General features: G+C 35.3%; 1 protein-coding gene and 1 long non-coding RNA gene across 2 annotated transcripts in view; one reads left to right on the forward strand and one right to left on the reverse strand.

Moving 5' to 3' along the window:
* Nucleotides 1-5947: 5947 nt before the first annotated feature.
* On the reverse strand, nt 5948-11643 carry LOC133200362 (uncharacterized). The gene is made up of 7 exons (XM_061336177.1): nt 11565-11643; nt 9639-9707; nt 8551-8805; nt 7875-8018; nt 7742-7771; nt 6978-7307; nt 5948-6854 (listed from the first exon to the last, which is right to left on the reverse strand). The coding sequence occupies exons 2-7, from the start codon at nt 9670-9672 to the stop codon at nt 6661-6663; spliced, it is 987 nt and encodes a 328-aa protein (XP_061192161.1). The 5' UTR covers nt 9673-9707; nt 11565-11643; the 3' UTR covers nt 5948-6660.
* LOC133200363 (uncharacterized) overlaps nt 11636-12025 on the forward strand; it is a 29575-nt gene continuing 29185 nt past the window's right edge. Inside the window, exons 1-2 of the long non-coding RNA XR_009722919.1 lie at nt 11636-11711; nt 11794-11861. This is a non-coding gene — a long non-coding RNA (uncharacterized LOC133200363). The remainder of the gene's footprint in view (nt 11712-11793; nt 11862-12025) is intronic.

The raw sequence follows: 12025 nt of genomic DNA on the forward strand, positions 1-12025 counted from the left end.
TGACTTATTTGGTCCTAGTGCATCTGACCCAGAGTTTAAAATAAACTTTTCTGAAAATTTTTCGTTTTTAGTTCATTTTTTAGATTTTACATTTTCTTAGATCTTCAATACCATTTTTAGGTCACCGAAGTCACACAGGTGGCATATTGCCAAATATATCGTGCGTAAGTCGTAAACTATTGAACATTTTCAGCTTCTCTGAAATGACTGAACCAATGTCGACTAATTTTGGTTTGTATCATTAATGGGCAAAGGTGAACATAAATTGTGAATTTCATGGTTCCCGCCTCCCTGACGAGTGGGGCAAAAACCATAAAAATGCTATCTACAAAACTCCTTTTCACTACTGGACATGAAGTAGTCAAACTGTTGGATGATTATAATGTGCATTGAGCCCTCTATCACAATTGTGAAATTTATGCATGACCCAACGGTTGGGATTCTGGCGTAAGGGCGTGGCTCTTGTCTTGATCATATAGTGAAAAAGCATTAATTCTTTAAAAATCTTCTTTCCCCCTATTTATTTCGCCGACAATCTAAGTGCATGGTTATGATGAGCAAGGTTGTCTTTTCTAGAAATGTGAAATTCATGGCCCCAGTGTAAGGGGTTTTGGTGTTATGGCGTAGATCATCTATATAGAGTGAAATGCATACATTATTTAAATGTCCTTTTTCTCTCCCCTGTAGATTTAGCAGACAAACTAGCATGCTTATGATGACCAAGGGTGTCTCTGCCAATTCTGTGATCAAGCCCCCGAGTCAGGTGTCCTATTGTTATGGTTGAGCTCGATTGATTATATAGTGAAAATGCATTAATTTTGAAACGTCCTCTCACCCTAGCAGTAGATTAAGCAGACAAACTAAGAGCATGGTTACGATAAGCAAGAGCGATTCTAACTAAATCTTGCAATTCGTCGCCCGAGGGTCAGTGGTTCCAATGTTAGAGTGGGGCTCTAGTGATCGTTTAGTGGAAATATATTCATTGAAAATCTCAACATCTGGGTATTTAGCAGACAAATGCATAGTTGTGATGAGCAACTGGTGTGCCTCAACCTAAATTATGAAATTTATGGCCCCAGGGGTCAGGTACTCTGGTGTTAGGGCGTGGCTCTACTGATCATGTAGTGAAAATGCATAAGGCCATTCGAAGTTTTTTCTATGTTTAGCGTCCACCCATCTTTTAAAAACCTACCAACCTATTTTCGCCAAAAAAGAAAAAAACACACACACAGACCAACAAAGTAAAACACAGACTTTATAGTCAGAAAAATGACGTCATTCAAAGGATTTGTTTTCATAAATTCATTTTTCTCATACAAAGATCTATACTTCAGCAAAATCAGGATATTAAATGCTTGAAATATACGGCTAATTTTTGACATATTGCAGACAGATCATTACAGAAAGTGACAGAATTAAAAGTTTTTGACCAGAAAATCAATTTCAAGTATCCCGATTTGTTTGTTTTTTTTCTGATATTTGGTGTCAAAAACCAAGGCGCACGCAGACGTTAAACATAGAAAAAAACTTGGAATGGCCTTAATATTGTGAGAATCTTGGCGTTTAGCTCTAAACCGAGGAATAAAGTTGTAATGAGCAGGTTTTGTTAAATTGCTGTTGTGAAACTCGTATAACCAATGGGTTACATGTAGGAGTTCTGAGGCTAGGACAGGGCTCCAGTGATTATGTAGCTAATTTTTTTCTCAAGTCCGAAAGTTATTTATCTTTGATAATTCACCTTTGATAATAAATAACAATGGTGACCATTAAGGCCCCTGCATGGGTCTCTTGTTAATATTACTTGACAAACAGCATTTGTGAAGGACGCTCACTTAAAGTCCTGAGGGAAGATAACTAGGAAGCAATAGAAGTGGGATAGGTTATATCCAGAACCAGAGATAAGATAAACCAGACTTTAAGTACTAAGAGTTTGATATACACTACAAATCCATCCTAGGCGGAGCTAGCAGAATTTAACAAGATTAAGGAGGCTGGGGGGTCAACAAATTAACCACAAGTTAACCACCAGATTTAACTAAATTTTTTAGATATGATATCTTAAGCTGTCAACTATCATTTGGCAAAGAAAAATTTCAAAAATTTTAGTTTTAAAATTTGATCATTTTCTACATCTTCATATGGAGCTCTTCTTCTAAAGGAGATCAATATAGTCTAAAAATGGCCACAACCCCCCAGCCTCTTTAATGGAAGAAAATTTCTGTCCCCATACATGTGGAAAGCTGTGAATGGTGAAAATAACATTCAAGTTATTATAGCCCCCGCGACGGAGGTGGAGTTGTCACACAAAAGAGAATCAAAAGTTTTACATAGACAACTTATAGGTATATAGAGATCCCCGTTTTCTGTATGGTGTCTTTTCTATGGAGATCAGATATACATTTGTTTGAGTTGCAATTTGTGCAAGTAATGGGTAATTGGGTCAGGATGGTCGCTGACACTATTCAGTTCACAGATTTTAATATAAATGTTTAGAGAATTGGAAAGTCTATGTTCTTGTTCAACTGAAAGATTTTACCGATAAAGAAATACAAGTGTATTTTTCCTTAGCCCACCAATTTGTCGAAACGGTGTCAAATATACATTGCATTCATAAGATGTCTTTGAACAAAAAATATAAAGTATTTCATTTTGTTTTCTAACAAATTAAAAAAATATGTAATGCATATATTTCGACACATGCGTTAAAATTGGCAGGCGCGGATCCAGAAATTGAAGTTAGAGGGGACGCAAAAAGCAGGCAGGGGCCTGTCTCTAGGCAGCCCCCAGTGTGTCCAGGGCGAAGCCCTGGTGGGGGGGCCCATGCAGGAGGACGAAGCTCCCAGATTCCAGAAATGTTGTCAGGTAAAAATGAGGTCTATCGAGTAGATATTTTTTACATTTTCTAACTATGATTTACGTTATCTTTGACAATTTCGGGGGGGGGGGGGAGGGCGCTGTTGCACCCCCTTAAATCCGTCACTGATTGGTAATAGCGAACTACTAATATGTCCGTATTATGCTTTTTAATGAAATCCTTTTTAAAAAATGATTGCATTTCTGCGTTATAAAACATTTCTGACTGAGATTTAAGTTATTATGGTAAACGACTGTAAAAATTGACTTTATCAAGGAAATCATTAATTTCGACACATGCTTCTACGTGTTTGATTTTTTATCTTGTATTACGCAAGCATGTTTATAAACAAAAACGTCTACAATGTACAAAGAACTACAATGTAGTAAGATCCCCATTGATACCCGATGAAAATTGCGGAAACATCAAACACTGTTCTTAATCAATTTTTTATATACTAGTACTCGAAATTACTGTAAAAAAATGTGTTATATGCTCATCAGCTCAGTTCTCCTTTTCGTTCTATGTATGGCGGGAATAAGATGTTGCCAAACTGCATTTTAAACAGCTGATTTTCTTTCCCTTTCACCAACGAGATCTGGGGTTTTAATTGTTGTAATTGTCATAAACATCATAATTTTGGATAAGAAGAAAATGTGCATATTTGTGAGCCAAGTATTGTCAAATTTGTAAAGTCACAGAACATATTTTAGCAAAGGGAGGCCATGACTATAGTAGTCCCTGTATCTGCTGTGTTCCGAGTTCATATCTTTCGAAAAAAATGTTTCCGTGCAACTGTGGAACAATACTCCTTATAAAGGAAATGATCATAAGCCTAATACCTAGACGTATACATTTAGTTACAAGGTTGTTTTTTTTTTTCGAATAAAATTTATCACAGAAGTGTACATTACAGTTGAGAGGCGTCTGTATGGATCATTCAAAAAGCTCCAGACATTTGTTACGAGTGGTATTATTACAAAACCATGTCTTTGTCGACGCATAAATGACAAATTTTACATTAGAAATGTACGAAGCATGTGCAGTATTATATTTCAGCTTATGCAAATGTTTTATGAGAGGAACTTTGTATAATGTTTAATACAAAATTCTACAAGGTTACACTCTGCTATGTAATAAAAAAGTTGTTTGGAAACATTTTCAGTAAATATGCTTAGCGTTTAGCTTCTGATTGGTGCACATATAGTGGCCTTTCCTTATGCTTTTTCATTCAACCGAGGACCAATCCAGGATCGATCATCTCGCCATTTGTGAGATTTTGTTGTGTCACCTAATATTTTAAGTGACTGTCCACTTGCAGTAGACGGGATCTTTTCAAGCAAGGATATGAAAGGGTCGGGGAAAGACGATTTGGATTCCTTCATCTTCTCTTCCCACTCATGTTGCAGTGTTAAGAGAAGATTTTTTAAGAACATCGATTCTTTGAATTCATTTTCCCACTCTTTTTTTAGAGTTGATCGTAAATTTTCAATATTTGAAAAATGTGTTTCATATTCGTCTTTGAGAAGTTCCCACACGCCCTTCCATTCCTCTTTATGCACGTCTTGGTCAATAACAGCCCAGGTATTTGGGTACTTAACAAGTCCAAGTTTCCACTGTGAAATGGAATCAACTTCTGCTGGCCCACCGCGTTTAACAATTTTCTTTTCTACTTTGTAGTCTACATCTTCCTGAAATTTGCCTCTACTTTTGTCATTACTTTTCTCAGCATCAAGACGAGCTCCAAAACACCAGCTGGCCATTCCGGATCCCCCTGCATGAAGTGCCTCTTTACAAAGCTTAATTGAGTCTCCCTTGGTCATAGTAGATTCGCTTCGACAGACGACAGACCTCGTGTAGCATCCACCAAAGTGATAGGTTCCCGCGAAATAATGGGAACCAAAGTTTTCAAAAAACTCCCTGCAGAGATTAGAGTTATTTTCTCCGGAGAGCTTCTCCTCCAGCCTTTTTAGTTCTTCTAGAGCATTGCACGAGATAAAATGAGGCACGTTCTCTAGACAAAATGAAGCAATCGGAACATAAACGGTTTCTTTGATTTCAGTATACCCTTTGTGGGATTCACCTCTTCTGGTTTCATCATTAGTTTTCTTTATGGAGTAACTAATGTCTCCAGTAAAGGTTCCGATCAATCCGCCAGAAGCAGCTGCACTCAATCCCCAGTGATGCACAACGTGATCATAGAATGCGGATTTCTCTTCGTTGAAAAACTCTTCATACGTAAATGTCTCCGCAATTCTAGGGGCCAAAATCTCTACATTGTCAGGGATGGTGATCAGTTGTTTCCGTTGCACAACTCGCTTCCAGGCATTTTCATGGATATAATATCCTCCTAATATCCGACCAGAAGATATTTTGCTTACTATTTCTGAAGATGACAGTTTTTCGCGAACAGCAATCTCGGTTATTAAAAACTCCGTTTTCGTCAGTTCTTTGTGCAGGTCTCTCTGTCCTGGAGGAGTTTCTAAATTGATCTTCATCCTAGCCACCCTGTCCTCTTCTTCGGTGATTTTTTCAATTTTATTTAGTAAAACCTTGACGTGATTATCAGTTTTCTCCATCTCTTTCTGCCTTTCTTCTCTGGTTGTTTCAAATATTGCTGGAAAACAGGATATTAAGGCATTTTCCTCCCACCGGTACCTTTTCATGTGATTTAGCTGATTAAAATCTTTTCTACTAGCATGTTTTAGTTGTTTTCCATTTGTAATGCCAACGTCTTTGAACCTTTTCATCCAGAAGTCTTGGTCCAGACCATTGTCAGCCAAAATCTCACTCAAATCATACTCTTCCATAGTCTCTTTCTTCATCACTTTTTCTTCAGACATATTATAAACACTAACTTTTACGAGTTCTTTTCATCAGATTACTAGAATATTGCACTCTGTGAAATTATTTAATAATCATACATTTATTCCACTACTATAGCTAGCTAGGTGTTGCTGTAAGTTTACGTAGAAACACTTTGTATTCAATATTTCTGGCAAAGAACACAGATCAAGTGCACTACTTTTTCAACTCTATCGACCTTGGAATGTTATAAATGATCGAAGGATGAAATGTTTATTTCTTGACCAAATGTGCAGTTACTGAAGTAAAAAAAGAGCTACGTACTGTCATTTTCACCAAATCATCTTCACATTCAGCTCTCGATAGAAAATTTTTGAACTGGGTTAATATATGAACCAGAGAAGAACAGTGGTACCTTAAGTAAATGGGGTTAGAATCCATATACAATCATAATAATTCTTTTCATCAGGAATTTCCAACGAGATTTGTAAAAACGTCACATGCTTTATAATGTACTTAAAACATCGCAAATGTTTATGCTTTTTCAAAATGCATTCTCTTTCCGGATACAGATTTTAAGTGCAAGAAAAAGCACTTGTCCCTCCTTTTTAAAATAATTGTTAATTGTGAGTCACCACCAGTCACTTTGATAATACTTTCGGAAATGCAACTTTACTCGTTTGGATCTTTTGTTCATAATAATAATTCATCATGAAATTCGTTTATTTGCAGGTTTGAGACAGAAAACCATTGTTAGATTATTAATAGTTTTCGTTGTCCTTTTTTTTTTTTATAAATGCCACATTATGAAGCTAGGCATTTTCGTCTGAATGATCCATAGACATGAATTGGTTTACATCATCACGACTCCGCTAACTATCTCCAACGTAATGATTTTACATTCCGATGTAATGTGCAAAAAGTGAAGAAAAAAAACTGTTTCCTTTGGCTATACTGCAGCAAACTAATATTTTATTCAACCCATACTGGTTAAAAAGCAATTATAAGTTTTTATCGATAAAGGCCTGAATTGTCTCTGTTGCTTCTGAGTTCAGGGAGCAAATGTAACAGTCACCCTCGCCGTAGATAATATTAGTAAAGTCTTGGAAGCAGTCATCAGGATTATGTTTTAGCACTGGCCCAGGAGAGGTTCCCTGTCTGCAGTTGTGGATCACAACAAGCATACAATTACAACCTAAAGAAACAAAACATGCGCTTTGTTCAAGGATAAAGGCTTTAAAATACAACGAATGCTATTTATCAATGTCTGATTATTATACGTATGTAGTATGTGTATGTAGTTATGTGGTCGTCTTACGTTTTGGTGTTATCTTCACAATAGCTGAAATGTCATCCATTAGACGAGACAGTGTGAAGCAGAGGATGAGGCAGGTGGACCCTTCCTCTACAGGGTCTTCTCCTGTCACCCAAATAGGCTCGATCCCTACAAGGTACTTCTCCATGAAAGCTGAAAACGCTTTTCTTGACAAAGGTGCCGAGAATCTAATGTAAATGCTTTTTTTGTTAGAACGAGCCCATGTTGATTGAAATGTAAGACCAGCCGATTCATTTTCATTCTTAATTGAAACTCTTTCCTCTCGGATATCATCGGATTGTTTTCGTCTTTCACTGTTGCAGTTTGTAATGCCTAAATAGAAAGGTACAAGTAGTCTCAACACATTTAAACCTACATTTACATCTCATATTTGGAAGGAACAAAATTACTTTTGAGGAAAACAGCAATAATGAAAGTCTTATATGATAAAATTAAAGTCATTCAGGCAATAAATAATAATTTATTTTTTTTAAATGTGAAATACCCGAAATACGATATTTTTAAAGAGTTCAGTGATGTTCTTAAAGATCGAAGCATCAGGAATTATCAAAATAGATGTTGTTCTCAAGCTATTCTTCTCTAAAATGTTTGTTCAGAATTGTTAGTCTGAATATTTTATGAAATAATGACATTGTATAAAAATAATTGTTGTAAAAATTACTACTTTAGTATGCTTAAATGCAAACCACTAGACACATAGTCAAGGTTACGATATTTTTATTTGAAACTATCGTAAACTTTCTTACCAAAGGTATTTTTGTCGCTTCTACTATAATCTGAAACAGGAAAAAATGAGTATTTTATTGTATTATTATAAGTTTGACATACATGTATAAATAAGTATGTAACACACATGTAAATAAGAAAAATTGTTCATACCCCCTGAAATAAGGCCACTGATCATCCAACATGCTCTGTATGTGCTGTCTGGAAAACTGACAACTGTAATGTATTTAATCCTCGAGTCTTCGTAACATGGAACGAATTCAAACTCTGCATTATCTCCGATCATGATAACCATGCCTAAAATGGTTAGACTTAAAATATTAAAAATTGCAATGAGTATGGCAAATATTTAATACACTGAGCATCATACATTAGAAATTTAAGATACGAATTATAGTGAAAGCAAATACTGTTCAGTGTTCACCCGTGCCAAAATCATATATTTTTAGTACTACAGTCCCTGAAAGGTTCTACTTTCCCACTTGAACGGTGAGCGCACGGTGAGCGAACGCTGATCGAACGGTGAGGAAATAGAAAAATGGAAAAGTAGAACGTTTCAGGACTGTGGTGCACTGTAATTTTGCAAAAGGTGAGAGAAACAAAATGCTAGAAAGGATTAATCATGGATATTGATTGGAAGATAGCAATTTTTTTTTTAAATTTATTGTTTTTGTTATTTGACTCACAACATCCTTATTGCAGATCATGAGGTAACCATCTTTTTATTCTTTGTATAAATCATACAAAAAATGCGGAAGGTTATTCATTGAAAGTGATATACCCTAATTGATAGTATTTCGGAATTCTTTTTTATACGGAGAATATTTACCGTCTTTTTCAGCTTTTGGTAACTGGACATTTCGTATTGACTCTACAACGTCAACATTTCCCTGCTCTGGAAAACACACAACCTTACAAAATACGATCCATATATTATCTATAGCATCTTGAGCGTTCATACAGTGCACTTTTAATTTGAGATCACGTCCTCTGTTTTCCAATTTCATATTTTCCAGCATCGAAATTGCGCTGTGCTTCCATTTCTGTACGTCTTTTGAGAAAACGACATCCACATCTATACTCTCTTCATACAAAATAAGAAGAAAAACGTCATTATTTTGTTTTACTTATTATAATATCGGAAAAAATCATTATCTTAATGATTTCTGTTTTGCTATCTACCATATGATCATATTTTCTTGTCGCAAATTATGTATGAATGAAAATAACGAAAAGTGATCGATCTCAAAAAGTCCACAAAAATACAAATTTGTGAACAAGGCATAAAGCATAGTCCTCTGAAAATTCCCCTGAAAGGTTGTTCAGGACTGGTGCCTAGTGAAGTAAGTAAGCATCCCCTATTGACAGGTAATACCCGCCATGAACCTTATGTATTGATCAAGTAGACGGAACATTCCGTAGTGAAATTGAGTATATATTTCAGCAATTATTTTTCTTAAAGGACAGACTTTGCAGAGAGGGATATCCAATTAGTTATAGTTATTTACTCTGCAAATTTAATATGTGAGAATCCATTGGTGGAAGGGGGGGGGGGGTCCGGATCCCCCTTCCCAAGCTTCCGTTGGGCTGTTTTCAGCTCTTGGAGCACTCAGTCAAATGATTATCTTCTGTATAATTCTCCAGTACTTCATTTAGATCAGGACCAGCAAGATGAAAGACTGGTAAATTACTTGTACATAGAATTCATCGAACATAAATCATAGGTATACTTGACGAAAGTTAAACTCACCCCCCCCCCCCCACACACACACACACACACAAGTGTCTGTGACACTTACATGTGAAAATAATTTATATTTTCATCTGCTCAAACACAATTCCATAAACATATAGACTATTTTATTTCAGGAAAAAAATCGAAAATTATTTTATCTAAGAACTAATATATAATCTTACCATAGCCCCAAGGCCGAGATAAAATACTGCCCATATTTAAAGAGGTGCAGAATACTCGGTTTAGGCAATCTAAAATTTAAAAAAATGCATAATTACGAAGGATAATGAACAGTTAACATTCGCTAAAACTGAAATTCAAGATCTTTGTGTTTCAGATTAAGGTCCGAGAGTGGGACTAACTTGGCCGAAGAACGTCTTCGTTATTCACTGACATCCTTTTAGCAAACTATTTAACTGATTATAATGAGCACTTAGCTTTATTTTTAAAATTGTGAAATCACCTGGGTCAAGAGTCTTTGTTCTAGGATGGGATAAATGTTAATCACTTTTGAATTATTTTTATTATTGGCAAGAAGAGAAACTGTAAGATTATAATAAGCAGAAATGTTAAAAGAATGGTCCGTAATTCCAAAGATTCAGATTTGCGTGTGAATCGGTAATATATTAAAAGTTTATTTTACATGTTAAAATATGTAGCGAGCAACAGGTATCTATGATTTCGATATAATATGAATCCTTCAACAAATTGAAATTTCGTCCCTAAGGTGAGGGCAATTTCATATATTGAAAATGCATTGAATCATTTGAAATATTTTTTTCCAGTTAGTTTATATAAAATATGGAATGCAAAATTGGACAAAAGTCCTCTTCACATTTTGTTTGATTGTTTGTTTATTTATTGTTTAAGGTCCCTCTCAAGAATTTTTCACTTATATGGAGATGCCACCACTTGCCGGTGCAGGGCTGCAAATTTATACCTATACTCGGCACTCATGGCCATTGAGCAGTGAGGGATCTTTTTCTTGCCAACACCTACTTAACACGGGACCTCAATTTAAACAGTCTAATCCGAAGGACCGGTCTCCACGTCCCGAAGTGGATTCGAACCCGCGACGTTAGGACGTAAGCTCCTTACTTCACGACTCTAATCACTGCGCCACGCGGGCGGCTCTTCATATTTAGTAAAATGTATGTGACATCTAGATTACCAGCTCCATCTAGTCCTCCTAACTCAGTTGGTCATTATAGTCCGAGAAACCCATATTTCTAAATCAAATTTCAAGGCAAAGCACTGTAGAAAAGTGTCATTCTGCTGAGCAAAAACATTTAAGGTTTTTCACTATGATGTCTAGACAGGAAATTGTATATAAAATAACAAAAAAACTTCTCAGGCACTTGAACGGATAATGAAGTGTAAAGTGCACATAACATAACATGCACATAACTGCATTTTCTAAAAATTACATGTATGAATCCTTGATAGATACTTCGTTAGAGAGAGAGGAACATCACATTTCATATAGATGAGTCTTTATAATCATGCTAATTTCATTTCTGAAAAATAAAACACTGAATAATATTAGGGAATAGCTAAACATTATTTGTCATCTTTCCGTTTTTGGATGAAACTTAAGATATCACTACATGTTTTTTTTTTTCATATTCAGTTCGTTGTCGGGAACTTTACATTGTATATGTACAATGTAGTCAATAATTACATGTGTACAGTCAATTTTGATGTAATGAATCAAACATATTTCTTCCTTTGTTATTAATGTAACATCAAATGTCTCAGATAGATGCATTACAATTAATATTATAGTTAATAATTCGCAGTAAATATAAACAGTACTATTGTAAATATAGTATTAAGGTCAAATTGAAAGTGACTGGCCACTAATGGCTCGGAACTAGATATGAAAGAGAGGATGTGTCCCACTTTTGAAGGTAACTCACGATAATTACCACTGAGGATGTTATTGTCTACCTCTACTAATTTTAAGTAGTGCAATGAGATTTTAGGAGAAAATCACGTGAATATTTAAATATCTCTTTTTTCTGATTACAAATAAAATACTCATTTTTTCTTCTTTTTTATGATTAACTTTATCAATTTCTCAAATATGAATTTTTTAAAATACTCACCTACTAAAAACACTTATTCAAATATTCAGAAATGCACATCATTCTGGTATTTCCAACATCTTATAGCGCATGCATGTTATGTTTATGTTTTTAGTCTATCGTGTCACACCAGCAACTACCATAAGAGAATACAAGGACACGGGAAGGGTAAGCGTAATACTTAAACCTTTCACCATTTTATTTAGTTGTTTTCTTATATAAGGTAGGTTTCTTTTTCTTTTTTACTTAGATCCGCCACTTCTTCTGTGAAATATTTCAGCTTCATTGAGAGAAAAATGGGAAATGGAGAAAGTCAAGGTTTGTTGCTGATTATAATTTCTAGTATATACATATAATTTAATTTTGTTTGTATTCTAACCTCTGATTGGTTAATATCCAAAAAGGAACACAAATTATTTCTGTATAACATGGTTTGGTATGGGGACACACCCCCCTGACAACCAGCTGAATCAATCCTCTCA

Source organism: Saccostrea echinata, unplaced genomic scaffold (assembly GCF_033153115.1).
Source record: "Saccostrea echinata isolate AGI-Se365-2 ecotype Australia unplaced genomic scaffold, CSIRO_AGI_Sech_v1 ptg000038l, whole genome shotgun sequence".
NCBI classification, from domain to species: Eukaryota; Metazoa; Mollusca; class Bivalvia; order Ostreida; family Ostreidae; genus Saccostrea; species Saccostrea echinata.